The 23,452-nt window shown below is 40.6% G+C and overlaps 2 protein-coding genes across 2 annotated transcripts; one reads left to right on the top strand and one right to left on the bottom strand.

The window, feature by feature from the left end:
- The first annotated feature begins 61 nt into the window (after nucleotides 1–61).
- On the top strand, nucleotides 62–2,671 carry LOC134612026 (zinc finger MYM-type protein 1-like). The gene has a single exon (XM_063456410.1). It carries the CDS (start codon nucleotides 62–64, stop codon nucleotides 2,669–2,671), a length of 2,610 nt encoding a protein of 869 aa, XP_063312480.1.
- Nucleotides 2,672–5,566: 2,895 nt separating this feature from the next.
- Nucleotides 5,567–8,581, bottom strand: LOC134612025 (tigger transposable element-derived protein 1-like). The gene is made up of 2 exons (XM_063456409.1): nucleotides 7,445–8,581; nucleotides 5,567–5,578 (listed from the first exon to the last, which is right to left on the bottom strand). Exons 1-2 carry the CDS (start codon nucleotides 8,579–8,581, stop codon nucleotides 5,567–5,569), a joined length of 1,149 nt encoding a protein of 382 aa, XP_063312479.1.
- Between the last annotated feature and the right edge of the window lie 14,871 nt (nucleotides 8,582–23,452).

The following is a 23,452-nucleotide window of genomic DNA, read 5'->3' as shown; positions in this document are numbered from 1 at the left end:
CATATTGAAACACAGTCTGTTATCCTGAAAACAATAATTGTGAGATACAGAATTTCAAAATATGGATCGGTTTGTTATCAAGAAACCAAAAAAAGCCAACACCTCAGACTTGGTGGCTAACACTGTGCTTGAGTATGTTGCTGCTAAAAGTGCAGAAGAAGATATTTCTGTTGGTTCCGATCAGTGCAGTTTACACTCAGAAAATGTACCAATTGATGACGTGGTGTGTAGCAGTGTATTACAAGCTTCAAGTCTTGATGAAGCTGAGGATGTTATTTTGTTTAGTTCAGAACAGAGCTCATATTCAAAGCCATCAGACATACAAACTGATGAACCAGAACCAATGTGTAGTCCCAGTGAGTGCCAAGCGGCAGGTCATGACCAAACAGAAGACCTTACATATTTTACTTCAGGTCTTTCAAGTCAGAGTACTTCATATTCAAAAAAGCAATCAAACATAGCAGCTGATGATCCAGTCTGTAGTATTCCCCAAAACAGATTTGAACGCCAGAATCGAGTAGCTAGAGGCCCCTATCAGCCAAAACTGAGCATGTTTCCGAGAACTAAAATAGGGAATAAAGAAAGAAATTTTCAGAGTGATTGGTATGGAAAATACAGGTGGCTCGAATACAGTCCAGCAAAAGATGCAGCATTTTGTTTCTACTGCCGTTGCTTTTCTTCTAATGATGCAACACAAAAAGGTCACGCTGATCCAGCCTTTATTGAAAAGGGATTCAGAAACTGGCACAGGGCTAATGAATGTTTTAAAACTCACCAACAATCAAAATCTCATATGCTGAGCACTTCTGCATGGTCAAGCTTTAGTGAAGGAAAACATATTGATGTGTTACTAGATGAGAGCAAGAAAGTTTATCTGTCAAAAAAAGAAGAAGAAAGGTGCAAGAACAGAAATCTTATGAAGCGACTGATTGACATTGTTCGGTGTTTGGCAACAGGTGGCAGACCATTTCGAGGTCACAATGAAAAAGCCGATAGCCACGAGAGAGGTTTATTTCTAAATATTGTCAAGCTACTGGAAAAATATGATCCTGTCATGCAAAGCCATTTGCAAGAATCTCCTCGAAATGCTACATATCTGAGTAACCGCATCCAGAATGATTTAATTATGGCCTTACATAATATTGTGCAACAAAAAATTGTGTCAGCAATAAATGGAAAAATTATATCAATAATTGCAGATGATACTGCTGACTGTGGACACCATGAACAGATGTCTGTTGTAGTACGATATTTTAATAATGAACAGCAAAGTCCAGTTGAGCATTTTGTTTCAATTCAAAGGCTTTTAAAAGTTGATGCTCAGTCGATTTTTGACCAAATAAACAATGTTCTTGGAATTATTAAAACCGACTGGTCATCAGTGATCTCTGTGTGCTTTGATGGAGCATCTACTATGTCTGGATGCACTGCAGGTGTTCAGATGAAATGTAAAGAAAAAAAACATGAAATACTCTATGTACACTGCTATGCACATTGTTTAAACCTTGTCCTAGTTGATGCATGCACCTCAAGTAGACAAAACAGAACAGTATTTGACTTCTTTGGCATTATCCAAACTCTTTATGCCTTCATGGAGGGAAGTCCTGTGAGACATGCTGTAATGGAGAAGATTTCTCAAGAAGTAGGAACTCAGCTGAAGACTCTAAAGTCACTGTCAAACACAAGGTGGGCATGCAGAGCAGAAGCAGTGGCTGCAGTAAAAGAAAACTTCTCGGTTATTTTACAGGCCTTAAATGAGATAATTGAATCAAGTCGCTTAGCTGATGCTAAAATAAAAGCAAGAGGTCTTATTTGTGAATTAAATTCTTTCAAGTTTATCTTTGCTCTGCACATGATGCACCCTATTCTCCAAATGGTGGTAAAAGTTAGCAAGACTCTGCAAGCATCAAATCTCAACTTGCTTACTGCAATGACAGTGGTGAAAAGCCTGCGCAACTCCTTGGTTTCCATGAGCAGTGAACCAGATTATTTTCAGTCCATTTTCCATGACTGTGAAAAAAAGTGTGCCGGAAATAACATCGCCATTCCCCCAGTTAGGAAGAGAAAACCTTCTGTCCTTCTTGATGAAGGAGCAGCACAGTCTCAGTATCACTATGAAACAAAAGAGGAGCAGGAGAGGATAACTTCATTTTACCCACTATTGGATTCATTGATAACTGGTATTGACCAGCGATTTGAACAGGAGTCGTGTGATATTGTAACAGCAGTAGGAAAACTGCTAAACTTGGAGATTCCTAAAGGTGACCTAGAAATCCTTGCCAACAAATTTAAAGTGTCAGTGGATGAATTGGAAGCAGAAGCCAAACTGCTAAGGGAGTATGATGGACCTACTCCTAAAGGTTGCACCACAAATACCATCAAAGAGTGGCTTGATTGGTTTAAAGAATCAGATCGATCCAACACATTTAATGTTTTTTATAAGTGTGTTCAGTGCTTTACAGTGTTACCTGTGACAAGCTGTTCATGTGAAAGAGCCTTTTCAAAACTGACACATGTAAAAACCAAACTGAGGAGTACAATGTCCCAAGAACGCCTGGATGCCCTCATGATATTATATATTGAGCAAGAATTGGCTTGGTCGGCTACTTATAACGAGATCATTGAAGAATTTAAGTCTATAACACCTTCTGTGAGACGTCTTCTTCTCTAGAGCATAAAGAAGAGCAATCCATAACAGTATGTAGTTGTCCTGACAACTTTACTCATGCCAAATTGGTTGAAGCAACATTTTGATTTAGTTTCTGTTGTAAAAATTCTACCATGCACTTTGTGTGAAAATGTTTACTTAGATTTGTTACAGTTATAACAGCTTATTTATTTTAAATGTTTTTTTAAGTTAAAAAATGTGAAATGTGATGGGCGGAGCCAACAGCCGAGGCGAGCGGTCGCAACTTCAGTGAGCTCCGTGCTGCACAAGCCAATATACTGCCCAAATCTACGAATATCACCCCAGAAATCGACAAAAAACCCTCGCTGCTTACCCCGACGATATAGGGAGCAATGGGGAAGAAAAACAAAAAACTTAAATCGGACGGGACTCGCCCAGGCGCAAGCATTGGAGACTTATGGCGGAGAGCGTGTGAAGCCCAAGAGTCCCACATGGCGGACTATGCAGACTTTGCAGACGACCTCACCAACTCTGATGCCTTAACCTCGGACCAAGAAGAGGTGACCATACCCACTACCCGACCACAGATGCAGCCTAAGATTCCGTCGGATACGTCCCCGGTCACGAAGGCCGAGATGAGGGAGCTGCTGAAGGAGCTGCGACTAGGCCTCCAGGCTGACATGGCGGGTATGAAAAAAGATATTCAGGGCCTGTCAGACCGACTGAGCACCGTCGAACGAGACTCCAAGAGCTATACCCAACAACTCACCACGCTACACCGAGAAGTGGCCTCCTTACAACGCCAGCACCTGCAAGTAGACCAGAAAATGGCGGCGATAGAAGACACGAGGCGGGCTCAAAACCTCAAAGTAAGGGGAATTGCGGACTCAATTTCCGACGCCGAAATCCCCCACCTCATACGACGCCTGGTGAGCACAATCCTCCCCACAAAACAGGCCAAAGGTATGTGCATTGAAAACATATTTCGCATACCCAAACCCACGATGGCCCCGGCGGCGGCACCCCGGGACACGATAATTACATTTCAGAAGCGCCAAGACAAATCGGCACTACTGGCCGCCCTTAGGGATCACTCTCCTTACATCTTTGAAGATATGTCCCTCACCTTCTATGCGGACCTGTCTAGAGGTACGATGGCATGGCGCGCATCCCTTAAGCCGCTCACCGCCTTACTCCGCACACATTGCATCAAGTACCAATGGCGCAAACCCCATAAACTACAGGTGCTTAAAGGGGAAGATTCTTACCTGATAGCCGACCTAACAGAGGCAAGAAGACACCTAACGGTTTGGGGCCTTCCTCACGACGCACTGCAACAACCGACTAGACACAACGCCACTCATACATGGAATCCAGCCACCTCCGAGACATTTGTCCCGAGAAGAACCTCCCCAACGGGACCATCACCGAGCCAGCCATGACACCTTCCGTGAAATAAGGATCCTCGCTTTTCCGCCGCAACAGTTCCTTGGTTTATAAGAACTGCATTGTCCATACAGTGGATTAACCCCTAACGGACACAAAGAATGGCAAGAGCTTTTTTCTCCGACTTGACCTCCCACCTTCAGAGGAACTGTCCACATGCTATAGGGGCACCAGGCCTTTACCTGACCAATGTAGGCTGAACAAGAAGGAATTACAACCTGTCTGCCTCGAGGACTAAAACTATTTGAGCCGATCATCCCACTACCACCCAATGGACTTACTCTTAACCCGAATGACTCATGCGTGTTATCTCCGGCATTTAGCCTCAATAGACTATTCTTTATCAAAGTTTGTAATGCTAGTTATGTATAAGTAGTGCAGGAGTAACAATGCCTAAGCACTCCAGGTAGAGTGCTGAGCGAAAGACCTGAGTCCACACAGACATCCATGTGAGGACGGTTACCCATTACCCACTGCCTGCAGGCACATGCTAACTTTACTTTTTACTTTATGGTTTATTTCAGGCCGTTGGCTACTTTTGTTTTTCCTTACAGGGGTGTAGTGAGACACTCATCCACGGTACTTGCCGCCACCCCAGCCTGGGAGGATACTAGATTGCCCTTTTCGTTCTGACGGCTACCCATAAGGTACCGCAACTTACCCAACTGCAACACGTTAAGTTTTTATTGTTAGATTTGTTCATTATCAATTGTGTGCTCAACTCGCTCCCAACAGCTGATATACACGAACCTATACACCGCAACAGAGGCCCAATGGGGCCAGAAATCAGCCCCTCAAACCCCCCCCCCATACCCTAGATGACCAACCAACTACCAATAGCGACACACAGAGGCGTAAGTCCAGCGACATTATTAACCAACTCTCCCACACTCTAAGACACACGCCTAGCCACGGAACCTACTTCCTGCAAACGGCAGGCCACACAAGCTTGCACACTATTACTATGTCTTAGCATGTTCTCAGCCTAATGTTACCTTCTTAATCTACCTAAACTGCTACACCAAAGCTGGACTAGCCAGATCTGCCTGATTGTTGTTGCTCGACCCAAGCTACCTACATGTTTTTGGCAGGTTGCCTTACCTTTACGGAGAGGCAGTTTCGCAGGTGTCTTATGTTTTAACCTATTCTATTAACCTATTCTAGTAACACTTTCAAGTCTGACGTTTCCTAAGACTGACTCATCAGTCAGATGTCCTGTTCTGTATGCATGTAACGTTAACTACCAGACAACAACTGTTTTTATCCAGACTTGCGGGTTAATGCACATACTGGAAGGTGATAATACATAGTAACTTCATTTTAACTCTCTTGCATGCTAAACTACAGTGAAGTATCTGTTAACCACAGTTCAACCTGTTATATTGAATTTGTTTATGCTTAAAAAAAAAAAAAAAAAAATGTGCAATTACTAATGCCACGAACAATCCTATATGAATCTTTATATGAACGCTGTTGTGGCGTATGGAAATGTCATGTAACTACCTGCACAATCAAAAATAAAGAATTAAAAAAAAAAAAAAAATGTGAAATGTTTGTTTACATTGCTAAATGCTTAATTAATAAAAAAAAGTTTTAATACAGTTTTTAAATGTTTGTTTATATTGATAATTATATGAATGCAGGTCTGTATGTATGCAGAGTGCATTTGTGTGTGTATAGATATATATATATATATATATATATATATATATCTATACACACACACACGTGTGCGGCGCGTGTGTTTGTGCTTTAGGGTGCACACCCTAATGCAATAGGCTGCGCACGCCTATGAGAAGGGGCTCCTAGTGCAGCATAGTAATTCACTTATAGATATATAAAATAAAGCAAACAGAGGTGCCCTTAAGGTATTACACTCACAAGATTGGAGTGGTAAAAGCACCACTCGTTGCTATAGCACTCAGGGAGGATCAGCCCCTAGAGTGCGTGGGATTCATGGAAAAGAAGCTTGCAATACAGATCTCAGGTAAGTATACTTTATTAATAGCAATTAAAAACAGCAAAACTTGTTGTGGAGGTAGTTAGTCCGCTCACCAGCCTCAGGAAACCGCAAAGAAAGTTCCATATACTCATGCAATGAAAAAATCCTCCGGCTGCTGTCCTGGCTGCTGTTGCCGACTGTCTCCAATTCACTTCCTGGTTCTGGGTCCATAATGCATTTCGCCCCGCCCACAGGGCTTTGTCAAATGGCATAGTACATCCCCACCATCTAGGGGACTTACCTGCTCGCTGGCAATCCCCCGCCATGGATCGCGAGGTCCTTGCGAGGACCTCACGATCAAATGGACGGAATAGCCGTCCATAGCAGTGCCAGCAGGCGGAGTGCCTGGAATGACAGGTAGTCCCCCTGCTACCTGTAATAAAGTAAAATAAAGTTTAAAAATAATGTGAAATTAAATAATATATACTTAGATCATATATATATAAGTGGGACCTCGGTTTATGAATTTAATGCGTTCTCCGGGACGTTTCGTATTGCGAAAAATTCGTAAACCGAAACATGGTTTCCCATAGGAATGCATTGAAAACCAATTAATGCGTTCCGGAGGTGAGAAAAAAGTCAAATAAAGTATTTTATCTGTTCAAAACTCTTTATAAAGTGCACTTTAAAGGCATAAATACTGTACAGGGACATGGTTAATCAATAAATAACATTTCAAACATCCAACTTTATGTTTTAAAACATCACACATCAACTATTAAAACATGGCAGAGTGTTGGTAACATGGTACAGTACACTTTAACTGTACATAAATCACACGTCAACAGGGAAAACATGGAAAATAGCAAAACAATTTCAACACTGGAAGATGAGGAGGACGAGGGCAATTGGGCAGCACTAACACAAGCAGGTTCTTCTTCATGTCTAGGCTGTTTTTGTAGGAACCTTTCCATTGTCTGCTGCCTCTGGCACCTTTTAAGCATCCCTCGGAAAGGGGACATGATGTCTGTGTCAAAACTGCTCACAAGTCTGTGGGCTAGAGCCTTATCTGGGTGGTGCTGCTGTACAAAAGTCTGTAGGTTTACCCACATTTGGCATGCCTCCTTGAGTTCCGTGGAAGAGAGCTGTTCCTCACTCATTTCCTCCTCCTCCTCAAATGCGATCTGCTCCTCCATCGACTCCTTCTGCAATTCCACCAGCTCCTCGGTGGTTAGGTCACGGTTGTGTTCCTCCACCAGCTCGTAGACATCCTCCTCAGTCACCTCCAGGCCCATGGTCCTCCCCAAGGAAACAATTTCCTCCAAGACTGTTGACTCTGGTGCAGGTGCAGAAGCACTGGAGGCAGGTTTTACAACACAGTCTGGCCAAAGGTTGCGCCAAGCAGAATTTAGGTTTGTCTGGCTGACCCCGGCCCAGGCAATGGTGATAATCTGCAGACAGCTCACAATGTCAAAATGCTCTCTCCAAAATTCATGGAGGGTGAGGCTTGAGCGATCTGTCATCTCAAAGCATCGCTGGAAAAGCTCCCTTGTGTAGAGTTTTTTAAAATTGGAGATGACCTGCTGGTCCATTGGCTGGAGTAGTGGGGTGGTGTTAGGCGGAAGGAACATGACCTTGATGAAATTAAAGTCCTCCAGCAAGTCTTCCTCGAGGCCTGGAGGATGGGCAGGAGCATTGTCCATGAGCAGCATGGCCTTGAGTGGCAGGTTATTGTCCAGAAGGTACTTCTTCACAGCAGGACCAAAAACCGCATTGACCCACTTCACAAACAAGAGGCGTGTGACCCAAGCCTTTGCGTTAGACTGCCACAAAACGCTCAACTGCTCCTTGTTCACCTTGTGTTTCTTGAAGGCCTGTGGGTTCTCTGAATGGTAGACAAGCAGAGGCTTGATCAGGCTTGAACTGGCATTGGCGCAGAACAGGAGGGTAAGACGGTCCTTCATCGGCTTGTGGCCAGGCAATGAGGTCTCCTCTTCTGTGATGAAGGTACGCTTTGGCATCCTCTTCCAGAAGAGTCCAGTCTCGTTGCAGTTGAAGACCTGCTGAGGAAGGTAGCCCTCTGAAACTATGACCTCCAGGAACTCCGTAGCAAATTCTTCAGCTGCAGCAACATCGGAACTTGCAGCCTCTCCATGCCTGACCACACTGTGGATGCCAGATCTGTTCTTGAACCTTTCGAACCACCCCCTGCTGGCCTTGAAGCCTTCTGCATCTGCTGACGTTCCTGGCTGTTGTTTGAGGAGGTCAGCGTGCAAGGCCTTGGCTTTTTCGCAGATGATCGCCTTGGTCACTGAGTCCCCTGCACGCTGCTTCAGTTCAATCCAGAGAAGGAGCAACTTCTCGACCTCGTCCAGAACAGGTGGGCGTTGCTTGGAGACCCTGGTGACTCCCTTGGCTGCATCTCTCCCAGTAATCTTCTCTTTCATTTTTAGGATTGTACCGATTGTGGATGCACTCCTTCCATACTCTTTGGCAAAGTCGGTCAATCGCATTCCTCCTTCATGCTTCCTGATGATTTCCTTCTTGTCCTCAAGCAGAATCATCACCTTCTTCCTCTTCCCAGCTTCAGCTGCTTTCTTGGGTGCCATGACACCACCGTCCCTAAGTATGCAAAAAAAAATTAAAGATGCTTTACACCCATATGAGCTGGCATGGAAAAAAACCCCACAATGCAAAACACACAGTAAAAGGCATGCACAGCACATGAGCTGGCATGGAAACCACAGTAAAAGCCATGCACAGCACACGAGCTGTAACAGGCATGCACAGCACACGAGCTGTAACAGGCATGCACAGCACACGAGCTGTAACAGGCATGCACAGCACACGAGCTGTAACAGGCATGCACAGCACACGAGCTGTAACAGGCATGCACAGCACACAAGCTGTAACAGGCATGCACAGCACATGAGCTGTAACAGGAATGCACAGCACATGAGCTGTAACAGGCATGCACAGCACATGAGCTGTAACAGGCATGCACAGCACATGAGCTGTAACAGGCATGCACAGCACATGAGCTGTAACAGGCATGCACAGCACATGAGCTGTAACAGGCATGCACAGCACATGAGCTGGCATGGAAACCGCAGTAAAAGCCATGCACAGCAGATGAGCTGTAACAGGCATGCACAGCACATGAGATGGCATGGAAAACAACCCCACATTGCAAAACACACAGTACAGTTGTAACAGGCATGCACAGCACATGAGATGGCATGGAAAACAACCCCACATTGCAAAACACACAGTACAGTTGTAACAGGCATGCACAGCACATGAGCTGGCATGAAAAGCAACCCCACAATGCAAAACACACAGTAACAGGCATGCACAGCACATGAGCTGGCATGGAAATCACCCCCAGAATGCAGAACACACAGTAAAAGGCATGCAAACAACCAAGCTCAGCTCCCTACCTTTCCACTTCTTGAGATGCACCAAAAAGGCTCCAAACCCTGCTGCATATGGCTCCAAAAGGCTCCACAACTTGCTGCAAATGGCTCCAAAAGGCTCCACAACTTGCTGCAAATGGCTCCAAAAGGCTCCACAACTTGCTACAAATGGCTCCAAAAGGCTCAACAACTTGCTGCAAATGGCTCCAAAAGGCTCAACAACTTGCTGCAAATGGCTCCAAAACCTCTCCAACACCTCCACACTACACACTCACGTGCTACCCACACTTCAGTATGCATGGGGCGGAGCTATAAACCGGGACACTTGTTTCGTATTGCGAAAAAAATTCGTAAACCGAGGCATTTTTTTTTACGAATTTTCATTCGTAAAACGAATTTTTCGTTTACCGAGGCGTTCGTTAACCGAGGTTCCACTGTATATATATATATATATATATATATATATATATATATATATATATATATATGATCTAAGTATATATATAACAAATATATATATATATATATATATATATATATATATGTATATATATATATATATATATATATATATATATATATGATCTAAGTATATATATACACTTACACATAGAATAAATAGTGTAAAAATAGCACTCCATGGACTCAGAGATATGGTAAAAAAACATATATTTTATTCAGGCATCTGCCACGGTGAATCAATGTTTCAGTTCTTTAATGGATCTTTCGTCAGGATACAGTGCAATACAACAGTGTTTAAATAACATGAAAACATAATTAATACATTGTATACAGCCTGTACTCACAATTAACCCCTGGACTGCTACCAGCTGCATCACAAAAAAGTTAGGTAAATTTGACCAGGTATGGCTAAAACTGCTGGTGCAAGAGTGTGCTGGAATAAGCTGTTTGCGTTCCACTGGTTGTCATAGTTACCAGTTGGAACGCATGTCCAGTGTTTGTGACTAAGTGGCTACTAAAAAAGACTGGTCATACCCCATTTGTAATACCGTGGGTTGTTTACTTTTGCAAATTGTAAGGCATCATGGGGGTAATTCTCATTCCAAGCCTACCATACGGTCTCAAAGGCAACGTAACCAATCTGGCGAATTTCAATTTGGAAAAACTGAAAAATTAACATGCTATATTTGTCCCTGTAACTTCCCAAAACACCATAGAACCTGTACATAGGGGGTGCTGTTTTACATGCGAGACATCACTGAATACAACTATGTGTATTTTATTGAAGTAAAAGCAAACAGTATTATGACATTCACAGTTAAAATGTCACGCAGATCTAAAAAAATAACAACATTTCTTAATTTCTCAATTTTTTTTATCCATATTACATTATGTTTCATAGCTAAATATTTGATGTTAAATGAAAGCCCTATTTCTACTGAATAAAATGATATATAATAAGTGTGGGTGCACATAATATGAAAGATGTGAATTACGGTTGTACAGACATACAGTAAAAATCCAAGTTGTGTTTACGTTTTATTTTAATCAAAACGTGTACCTTTGGCTCAGTCCTTAAGGGGTTAATCTCTAGCACATAATTTGTACAGGTTTTCTGTTTCTCACATCCTAAATTAATTGATGATGGCAGTGTAATCATTCAAGTTCATTTGTTTTTCTTTGTAACAGTATTGATAGCATCTACAAACCTGTTTTATATTTTGTTATCATTTGTTTGTGGATCCCTACTGTTCCATAACTGTTATAAAGAAATAGTAGACATTGATGATTAGATGAAATTGCAAAAACTGATAATGTTTCCCTGTGAGGAGTCTCTAGATAATTAATCTATCAGTTTAGAATCTTTCCTTTCTAATTTAGCAAAATAAAATGAATTGTACCAGTAGACAACTAACAAAAACAACAAAAAAAAGGGAAAAATTGCCAAAGTGATGTCATGGTTAAAGCAATTATTTCAGTTCGATGTTACTCATAGCCATCCTTTCGGGACTGTGATACATTGATAAAATATAATGGAGCACATTTCAATCTATTATTTAATATGAATTAGCATGTTAGCAATGTCAAAGTAATTACAATTCTACTGTTCAACAACAGAAAAACATATGGCCATGTATTTGGGCATGAGCCAAATTAGCACCACAAACACTACCTTTGAGCTGATGATTTGTGGAAGTATCACCCCCAAACCTATACTAATTATTCAGCTGACACAAATAAAGTAGAAATTATATCTGTAACAAATGGCATAAGAAACTTGACCATACCTAAAATGTCTGGTATGAACATGCTTAAAGAAACATTAATTTATATAAACTTACGACACCCTTATCAACAGAAAAAGGTTGTAACATTGTTGGATTATGGTTGATTTTAAAACACTCATATGAAACTGGCCAAAAATCTGAAAATAAAAAATAAAACTATTACAATCTGTGAGACTTGAAATCGCTGTTTAGTGGATGAGCGAGTGCGCTGGATTGTGTATATATATAGTGGATGAAAGATGAACATGGAGGAAAAACTGTCAAAGGAGCCAAATCTCCTTCAAAAATTCAAAGAAAGAAAAACCTCTTCCTCTCTCTCTCGATCTCTCTGTCTCTCTCTCTGTGTTTTAGTTGGGTATCCAAAGGCAGCTACATATAAAAAAAATAGGTTTTGAAATAAATATAATAATGTCTAACACTAATTTACAATAATATTTATGACAGGTATTGATGCAAAACCTATAATGAAAAAACACATTAACACAGCTTAATTAATTATAATGCTGACATCCAGTGTACTTTTTAAATGATTACAAAGTTAATTTAGCAAAAATATATTTGCTTTAAAAATAAAGAGTGTTTGAGGTACACAGTACACATTTCAGTAACAAATGGTTTAAAAATTAATGAACCAGGTGAGAAAACTAGATAGGTTTTAGAGAATGAAATGGAGCTGAGGAATTATTTTGGATTTTCACTGAACTGAATGTTAATAATTAGGCATTATCTTCAGCACTTGTTTCATAACTTTCATTCAATTACATTCAAGTGTTGTAACATTTTTTTATCTAACCAGTTCCAAGATTAAAAAAAATAGAAAAATATGTATCAGTAGTCTAAATATAATTTTTCTAGATAAATAACCCTTCTTCTATTTTGAACCTGTTTTTGGTAGCTATGGGATCACGCTCCAGAACTGTGAGCCATGAGTCTCTGCAACAAATATTTTGGGTAGGTCACTCACATTGATAAAGGGCTAAGTCCCTAGTTCATTGTTGTTCTAATTTTCTTTGTAATACATTGGGTTATACCACAGGGCCTTGCATAACCCATTTACACTCTTGGAGTAGTTTTCTTGTTTCGATGCATACACCAAACGACAAAAAACAGTGGTGGTTCTTCTCCTTATGGCAGCATCAGGATGGATTTTCAGGTTAAATGAACACTTCAAGCACCATAACCACTACATCACATCCTGGAACCCTATCATTGTAAGTAGTCAAACTATTTTAGAATGCTTTGACTTCTTACCTGGACTCTTATGATGGACTGCCAGAAGCGTCTATGCAGAAACTTCAATTTGCTCTCCTGATTAAAGCCATACAATGTAGGGCTAGCTCATTGTTGGGTCACAGTCAATCAGTAGTCATAGAATAGTGATTAATAGACAAGAAAAAGGGATTCCCCAAAGCCAGATTATTTAGTGAGATAGTTACACTCTTGTCTCTATATCTTTTCCTTCTTTTCAGTGTATGAACTTATTTTCACATTCATGTTTCTAAAGTGTTTTATTGCTACTTAGAACCATTATAAATAGTGACAGCTAAACAATGCTAACAGGCTCATTCAAATGTATGGAGAGGAAAGAATTTAAATGATCTACAGGAAAGCTTACCATAATGTTCCATGAAAAATTGCAAAGAAAATTGGAGCAATCTGGGGGAAATTAATTTCCTTTGGTTCAGCTTAAAATAACAATATTTAGTGTCACTTGAACTGAAGCAGACATGGAAACAAATAAGAGAGATAGTGGAGGTGAATGGTTTCTTTCAACATATATTTCCTTTAAGTGATGCAATAAAAATCAATTCATCTCGGACATCAATACTTCTCTTCTGGAAAACAGAAACCTTTGGCAGACAAGTTCACACAAGAGGTCGCAACAGAACTCCACAGATTCAGGTATCATCAGATCCAATATTTCTATGCTTCCCTCAAGGGAAAACATCTTGTCCATGTGGAGCTTTCCCTATTTGAAACATATTGCTCGAATAGAGAGCACCTTACTTGGGGACTCTCCAGTCTCTATGGCATGCTGCAGAATTCTACACAGAGAATACCTCCAAAATACATGGCAACTTGGGAGCAGTCCATAGTCCCTCTCTATCTGAGAACCCGTGGAAAAAATTGTAGGTACTTACACATGAAGGCATGATAAGCTCTAAACTAAAGAAACTTAACTATACATTACTCACAGGCTTGTAGAGGATCCTTGCAAATCTACACTGCATAGGCCTGATTCCCACTGTGACGTGCTGGAGATGTGAGACTGTGGTCGGCACGGATCTCCATATTTCATGGATGTGTCCCATGATTTCCCTGTACTGGATGAGGATACACTGCCTGACCAATGAAATCTTAGACTCTGATCTCCCATTGCAGCCCTTGCCGATGCTGCTTCATCACACAAAATTACCAATTGCGGCTTAAAAGTCTCTCTCCAGACACTTGCTAAATGCAGCTTAGAGTCTTATACCAGTCAGATGGAAATCAAAATACATCCCCACCACAGTAGATGGACAAAGTAGAGGAGCTCCACAGAACCTCAGCCGACTTGGGAACAATGGAGAGACTATACGGCCAGGTGAACTCAGACACCAGCAGATCAATAATGAGGGGCTGACGAGGTGCAGGCGACTGGGGGAACCTCTCTAATGGGCTGGAGGTGTGGCTCGGGTGGGCGCGGTGGTCCATGGAAAGCGTTGATGGATACTGGCCCATCCATCTTTTCCATTACTCCTTATCTCCTTCTCTCCTTTTCTCTCTTCTTCTCTTTTCCTTCTTCACTCCTTTCTCTGATTATTTTCTATACTCTCACTAATGCAGGGATTCTGTCTGCACCACACTAATACGTTTGGCTTTGGGGACTTCGCTGGGTGACTGGAAACTGGGGGGAGGGGGTAATACAATACCAGATAGTTGGAGCAATGGTGGTTGGGGTCTTAACATACACAACCGGCTTACTACCTGAGGACAGAGATGGGACGTCTATGAGAATTACCAGGATAGCCCTCTCCTCTGACAGCATGAGATGTACAAGACAGATATATTGATTCCTCACAACTCCTGTAGTTGGACATACATAACCCCCATATTAAGACCGGCACCACCCTCTGTGTTACCACGTGCGTCTAAGTGCCAGTCATCCCCCTGAATACCACAGTTCCAACTAACACGAAGCCAAAAGAACCCCCAAAACAATCCTATAAATTAGCTCTGAATTACAACTTCACATAATGTTTGTTCTTTCATGCTTTTGTATCTGAAGACTGCTTCTTATGCTTCTTATGCTTCCTGTAAATTACCGAATACCTCCCTACCTGTACTCACCAAAAAATACATATATATATAAAGATTGTCAAAAAAACAAAAACAAAAATCAATTCATCATATGGCTACAAATTCACAGGCAAATTGTTAACTAGAATTGCAATATTGCTTATTTTAAATGATAGTTTGTCATAATTATGACACAGCATGAAGGCATAGTTAAGCATCACTAATTAGATTCTGACATTTGTGTTACATAAAGACAACTACTAATGCACGTTATAAATCTGTAAGACATGTAATATCATTAAGTACACATACCCCTAAATCCAATCGACATAATCAGCATGACATCATTATTAAGCACTTTAGTAGATATGTTTATTAAATCACTAAGAATACCTATCTACTACCATATTGGTCCAAACTGGTTTAACAATGTCAAGCAATTCCTGCAAATATGTCAGCTACAAATAATAATAATATATGTATAATAATATATGTATAATGTGTTATATCTCATCTCAAAAGTAATCCTTTGGATTGAAATATGGAGAATGGACAGGCTATTGAAGCACACTATTATAGTCTAATTCCAAGAACCTGCTTGAGATTTCTTTGTGACATAGTGTATTATCCCATAAGTGTCCTTTTGAAAATGGGTAGAGTTGGCCATAATGTTGCCTACATATAACACTCTTTGCTATTGAGGGAAAATAAAGTGCAACTGGGATTAACAGAGAATTGGCAGAAATGTAATAATAGACTATGTGGACAAGTTGTTCTTTAGAGAAGATAAGAGGTCTAATACCACTAGCAAAAATAATTAAGATCCTACTGGTCCTTTGGCAGGTTAGCAGTCCCTGGCTTCATTCTTCACATAGGAATTTCTATTTTGGTTTTGACATTTTGGTCTAACCCATTGGGCCCTAGACAGCTGCGCCAGGTCACTTTAGGATTAATTCTCTTCTACACTAGCCTTTCAAACTGCTCATAGACATGGAAAAAGTCCAGAACCCAAATGTAAATAGGTCTTTTTAACCTATGGTCTTAATATTATACTACTTACCCCAATAAACTGTACTTTTCACACAAATCAATATTGATCTGTGAATTCTTGTTATTCCAAAATGTTATTTATCTGTGTGTTGCAAAATATATGTGTGATTTCAAAATAATGCTATCACAGAGTTCTTCAGATATTTACAAACCACTCTACTTTATTATGTCTCCAGCATTGTGAGACGTCATTATTTTCCCATGATATATATCTCAACTCAAATATCTAAATATAAATATATATGTTTGACTAAACTGTGCTGCTGTTTTTGATGGAAAATCAGCAGTAGATTTTATGTAACATTCTCAAACGTTACAATACATTTCCCCTCTCAAACCCTGAGAGAAGTCATTGTATGTCACGGAGCAATGCAGATGTGGAAACTGGAAGAAAATCTATTTATTTATTTATTTATTTATTTATTTAGCTTAGCTGCAAAACAAATATAAACAGTTTACTTTAGCTTGCTTAGCAGAGTTTTTTTTTTACTAGCTTTGATAGAATATTGCAATCAGTGCCTGGAGAGGTTCTTGCCGGTAGGAGCTCCAAACGTATGACCATTTCAGGCAGATGGCAATTCACCTTTGAGAGCGTCTAACGAGGCAGCTGTGTTTGAATTTATGAACACAGATTGTGGTCAGGATGCAATCAACTCATCACTCCCTCTGTATCAGCAACTACAAATAGACTGCTTTTTATAACTGTGAAACACTGTTTACTCTCTTACACTCTAGCTAAATACTTGTCTTAGCTTGTTAAGGTTTGAATCACTTGTATATGTTGTATCGGTACACAAAATAGGTGGCTGAACTGTATAAATGAACTGACCAGTGTAAACCTGTAATTGCTGTAGAACATCAGGGAAAGAGCTAAAGAAATACTTCAAGAATATACCCACTAGACTTGGGCATTCGTTTTAGGATGAACACGTTTTCATACGAATTTTGGTTATTTGTCCATTTGTCTGAAAGACAAATTACATCAAATGAAACGATGAACAAATTTCTTGTTGGACGAAATTTCATCCATGTAATTTGTTCTTTCGTTTGTTCATTTTATGTTACAAGGTAGGAGCTTCCGGCTTCCTATGGGGGTCAACATGTTAGTATAATGGAGGTTTAATACTTCTTTCTTCTCCTACTCACTGTGCTGCAAGTAGGGGCATGTCAACAAAACAGCAAGCAGCCAGTGGCTAGGCAACTTATGGTGGGGTACCTAATAAAATAATTAACTTCTGGGAAGTCCCCCCCCATGTCCCATGAGTGGGAACTATTAAACTAAATGGAAGTGGTTGATCTAATGTGGAATGTGGGCTATTAAAAATAAATGGGGGGAAATAGTGTTGCCATGGGCCCCACCTGATCCCCGCGAGTGCCGACTCTTAAACTTAACGCTGGGACATTTCTTTTGTTTCAATGTATTTACTTGTCCTCTATGAGAAGCCTGTAATTGGACCACGCACACCCGCAGTGATATCACGAGGGGGTGAAGATAAGCAACACTAGGAGCTTCTCCCGCACTTGATTTAAGGTAATTAAAACCTTTATTTTCAGGTTTTACAGCGCTTTGAGAGGATGCACCTACTCTACAATGCCCAATAGGGCATCTTACATCAGAAATGTAAAAGAGTTATAGTAACCCTTTAAGCACTGAGTGGATTTTTTACCTGGGGTCCAGTAGGGCTTAGCTCAGAAGAGCTAATGGAAGTTCTCATGGGTTTAGCTCAGATGAGCTAATTGAAGTTTGTAAGCTGGAACCTCCATCTCTCCTAAGACTGAGAGGAGGCAGATAGTGGTGCATGGTGTTGTATGGATTTTAATCAGTGATGTATTTACCGTGAGGTTTACAAAGTGGTTGGCACTTTCTAGGGGGTGGCAAAATACAGGTAGCCTTGCTAGCCTTGTGTCCTGGGGGCCCAAGAGGTGGGCAGCCAATTGTATTACAGGCGGGCAGTGAGGTGGCACTGATCTGTGAGCTCTTCCTGCTCTGCTCCCTCGCTCACCCTGCAATGATGCCAGGAGCCAGAATATGTAGTCACTCTGACTACCGACATCACTAATTGAGGGAGCTGAGCAGGAAGATCACAGCTCCCTTGCCACATACTTTGCATGCTCGCCCACCTGCCTGCCTGCACAGTGGCCCTAGCAGCCCCAGCAGCCCAGCCAACAGCCAGCCCAGCAGTCCCACTGGACCCCAGGTAAAAAATCCATTCCAGCTCTCCCAAAGGTAGGGAGGCTAGGTGGATTTAAATTAAAATTTTAAAAAATAATAATAATTTGTGAGTGTTGGAGGAAAATGTGGGGTATTAGTATGTGTGTCTGTCAGTGAGTGTGTGTATGTCAGTCAGTGAGTGTGTGTGTGTCTGTCAGAGTGTCAAAACAGTGAACGTGTGTTCATGTAAGTGTGCGTTTGTCAGTGACTGTCAGTGTGTGTCTGAGTGATTGTGTGTGTCTGTCAGTGTCAAATCAGTGAATGTGAATCACTGAAATGCTACTAGTTCAAATGGAGGGATCTTGAAAAAGCCCGCTGAGTACGGGCGGAACGCGTGGATGAGTTAGAAGCCTTTCATCTTATCTTTCCAGGCAGACACCTTTGGCAGTTAAGTGCTTTGTCGTCCCTCCATTTGAACTTGCAGCATTTCGGCTAGATCCTTGGACATTTTCTGGATTTCTACTGCACCAAGGGAGTGGTAATACTTTCAGCACACTGCTTATCTGCAAAAGGATAAATTGGTGGGTGGTGAAGGTGATGACAGGTTTTAAACTTAATGTAGGCAAGCCACTGTTCTGAGGTCACTCCAACCTCTATACAAAAATAAACACAAAGTCTAGTACAGACTACAGGGCGCCACAAGCATTAAGATGTGTGGTGATCTGATTCAAAATAATACTGAATAATTCAGAATAATGTCATAAAAATACCATATATGAAAATATAAAATCCAATTTATTAGGACAATATCTAAAAGTGCAACATGCACAAAATGATCAAGAACCCCTAGAGGTAGCAGCTATATTTATACAATGCTTGAATATAATAAAGTGCCAAATGCTAAAGTACAAAGCATACAAAATGCCAATGATATTTTCCTTTAAGCAAAAAATGCACAAATATTTAAAAAAATGAAATGCATGTAAGAACAGACTGCTATACCAAAAATGTAGGGTTCTTGTAGGTGCTCGGTGCTCAACGCGTTTCGTCGGTAACGACTTCCTCAGGAGCTTGCTGAATTTCTGCCGGTCTTCTCCCTCTTTTAAATCCGCCGGTCTGGCCGCCAATTAGTGGTTGCGCATGCGCAGTCCGTGCCGTGCGCGCCGTCATACGTAATGACGTGCGGTTGGTCGGAGTGCGCATGCGTCATCCACGCTGGAACGCAAATAAACTTTATGTGTAATATACACAGCCACAAAACGAGCAAAACTCCACTTGGAGCGCTCGAGAATAATGCGGTCTGAATTCACAGACCTGCCTACATCCAATCTCGGTATGATTACAATTCCAGCATCCTAAATAAAGATACAAATTGGGCTTTAAAGAAGTAGAGATGACCAATTTGATCAAAGAATTAGTTATGTTAATTTTACTTGCAGAAAATATAATATATAAAAAAATATATGGTATATAAAATGTGTAAAAAATCTACATGTATATATGTACATAAAAAGAAAAATAAAACATGATAGCCCATTTGCATCACTACATTTATGATATAAATTACATATATATATATATCTAAGGCTAACATAGAAAAACTATCTTCAAGAAGTCATAAAAAGTCATAAAAATGAACAATCAATCAGTGAATTTTAACGGAATGTATGGAGAATATCAAATAGTTAGATATCAAATCTATCAAAATGAATACAAAGTGTAGAGAATAAAGAGAGAATAAAAATCGACATAATTGGATAAGGAACAAGTATAAAATAAATGAATAAGATAAAGAAGCCATGGAAGGTTATAAAAAATTGCAACCTCTGTGTGGTGAGAATAATTTTGTGAAATTCAAAAAATTGAGGAGCTTTCTCTTGTTTTCATTTTCTTCATTGCACAAACAGGACCAAAGATAAATATAAAAATAAATATATATATATATATATATAGAGAAATAGGATATCTAGATAAAAAGGGGATATAAAAACAAGTTAATATATGCAGGTTAATATATGCAGGTTAATCTATAAAAAACAGTATGTCAAGATCCGTATTAAGACCCGAGGGAACCGATGATTTCATTCTATATATCCATTCGGTTTCCCTCATTGCCAACATTTTCTCAGTATTCCCCCCTCTCCAGTGTGGTTTAATTAAATCAATCCCAATGCAAATAAAATCTTTCCAGTTAAAAACATTGCAGGTGGTACAGTGTTTCGGAACACTGTGTTTCATGTTTTTATTATTAATCCCATTAAAATGTTCAAGCAGTCTAACATGAAGTTTTCTGATGGTGCGTCCTATATACTGGACGCCACATTTGCATTGTAATAAATATACAACATTTTTACTCTGGCAATTAATACAATGTTTTATTTTAAAAACCTCCTTTGTGACTGTGCTCCTGAATTCCGTAGTTTTGTTTACTTGAAATTTACAAGTACTACATCTGCCACATTTAAAAAAAACATTCGGTTTCCTGGATAAAAAATGCTCCTTTTCCTTGCCTTCCTTAGGTAGTATGCTAGGTGCTAAAATGTTCTTCAAATTATTAGTTTTTTTGTATAGCACTTTCGGTCTTGATGGTAAGACCCTTTTTAGATACTGATCCTGTAGTAAAATGGGCCAATTTTTCCGTATAGATCTTTCAATCAGATTCGCCCTACCATTATACTTAGTGAGGAAGGCAAAATCAAAGTCATTTCTATGGCTTTTATTATTCGTAATCTTATGTTTATCTTTATCCACTAGGAGATCCTTCCTCTGGAAACCTTCTATCTTTTGTTGAGTTTTAAATAAAAGATCATTGGGATAATTCCTATCTTGAAATTTCTTGTTTAAAATTTGTGCTTGTTGTTTAAAATCGTCCCTGTCTGTGCAATTTCTAAAGATTCTCATGTGTTGCCCCCTTGGAATATTTGTCAACCAATTGCGATTATGGCAGCTAGAAAATTCGATGAATCCATTCCCATCTGTGGGTTTAAAATAGGTCTTACTTCTGACTCTTCCTTCTTTTATAAATAGAGTCAGATCTTAGAAATTTATGTGTGTGTCGTGAATTTCTTCAGTAAATTTAAGACCATAGGTGTTAAAATTAATAAAAGACAAAAACTCATTTAAGACCTTCCTTCCCCCCTTCCAAATTATTAAAACATCGTCAATATATATTCTCCAATGTACCAGGTTCGCACCGAATGGGTTATTCTGAAAAATGTTCTGAAGTTCCCAGTCTGCCACAAAAATATTAGCGTAACTCGGTGCGAACCTGGTACCCATTGCGGTTCCACAAGTTTGAAGGTAAAAAATCCCCTCAAACCAGAAAAAGTTGTGGAACAGAATGAACCTTATGAGGGCTAAGATAAAAGAAATCTGCTCTGTATTCATTTCTGGGTCTTTCATTAAAATCCTATGGACGGCATCTATACCTTTCTCATGATCTATAACTGTATATAAGCACTGCTTATCTGCTACATATTCTGGACTCTGTTTGGATCCTTAGATGGAAAGTAGGATTTAAACACCATCTTTTTTACTGTGTATGAGTTTTTTTAACCCCTTAACCCCTTAAGGACCAAACTTCTGGAATAAAAGGGAATCATGACATGTCACACATGTCATGTGTCCTTAAGGGGTTAAGGACCAGACTTCTGGAATAAAAGGGAATCATGACGTGTCACACATGTCATTGGTCCTTAAGGGGTTAAAGGATTTGGAGTTTTGTTATCTGGTGTCACAATAGCGTGCATTTAAAAACAAAAAAAACTTTTTTCACTGTAATAGATTGAATAGCAGTTAGTTGTCTGCAAGCGTCGGTGTGTCAGGCCAACAGCGTGTACTCTGCCAACCTCTGCCATGCACATTGCCACTCATATCTGGTGTCACAATAGCGTGCATTTAAAAACAAAAAACGTTTTTCACTGTTATAGATTGAATAGCAGTTAGTTGTCTTCAAGCGGGTGTGTCAGGCCTACAGCGTGTACTCTGCCAACCTCTGCAAGTGCACATTGCCAGTCATATCTGGTGTCACAATAGCGTGCATTTAAAAACAAAAAAAACTTTTTTCACTGTAATAGATTGAATAGCAGTTAGTTGTCTGCAAGCGTCGGTGTGTCAGGCCAACAGTGTGTACTCTGCCAACCTCTGCCAGTGCACATTGCCACTCATATCTGGTGTCACAATAGCGTGCATTTAAAAACAAAAAACGTTTTTCACTGTTATAGATTGAATAGCAGTTAGTTGTCTTCAAGCGGGTGTGTCAGGCCTACAGCGTGTACTCTGCCAACCTCTGCAAGTGCACATTGCCAGTCATATCTGGTGTCACAATAGCGTGCATTTAAAAACAAAAAACACTTTTTTCACTGTTATAGATTGAATAGCAGTTACTTGTCTTCAAGCGGGTGTGTCAGGCCTACAGCGTGTACTCTGCAAACCTCTGCCAGTGCACATTGCCACTCATACCTGGTCTCACAGAAGCTTGCATGCATAGTACCACTAATCCCCCCAAAAATGACAGGCAGATTCAGGCCACCCCGCAGGGGCCGTCGTGGTCGTGGTGCTGTGATTCCCTTTTGCCCTAGAATAATGCCCAATTTTCAGAGGCCACGTATCCTGAACTTGAAAAGTTCTGAGGACATAGTTGACTGGCTAACAGAGGACACCCAATCTTCAACAGCTTCCGCTCGGAACCTGCCGGCCACCACCAACACTAGCACCACAGCCGCTTCACTTTATCTGTCAGAGGAGTTATTTACACATCCGTTTGAAGAAATGAGTGATGCGCAACCATTATTGCCAGAGGATGTAGATAACAGGGATATGTCTCAGTTAGGCAGCATTACATACATGGACGTACGGTGTGATTATGATGATGTTGTACCCGCTGCTGCTTCCTTTGCTGAGTTGTCAGATACAAGTGAAGCGGTTGATGATGACGATGCGTCCATGGATGTCACGTGGGTGCCCGCTCGGCAAGAAGAAGAACAGGGCGAAAGTTCAGATGGGGAGACAGAGAGGAGGAGGAGACGAGTTGGAAGCAGGGGGAGGTCGTCGCAAGGAGCTAGTGGCACAGTCAGACAGCATGCATCGGCACCCGGGGTCAGCCCGACAGCACACCAATCAACGCATGATGTGTCAACCACCAGAATGCCGTCATTGCAGAGCTCAGCAGTGTGGCATTTTTTTTGTGTGTCTGCCTCTGACAACAGCGATGCCATTTGCAACCTGTGCCAAAAGAAACTGAGTCGTGGGAAGTCCAACACCCACCTAGGTACAACTGCTTTGCGTAGG

The sequence above is a fragment of the Pelobates fuscus genome, chromosome 5 (genome assembly GCF_036172605.1).
Source record: "Pelobates fuscus isolate aPelFus1 chromosome 5, aPelFus1.pri, whole genome shotgun sequence".
Lineage (NCBI taxonomy): Eukaryota > Metazoa > Chordata > Amphibia > Anura > Pelobatidae > Pelobates > Pelobates fuscus.
Note: the sequence above shows the minus strand (reverse complement) of the source record. Positions and strands in the feature narration are given on the sequence as shown.

Bases quoted from the DNA above. Each gene is read 5' to 3' on its own strand.
- LOC134612025 (XM_063456409.1), bottom strand. From the start codon at position 8,581: ATGATTCTGCTTGAGGACAAGAAGGAAATCATCAGGAAGCATGAAGGA.
- LOC134612026 (XM_063456410.1), top strand. From the start codon at position 62: ATGGATCGGTTTGTTATCAAGAAACCAAAAAAAGCCAACACCTCAGAC.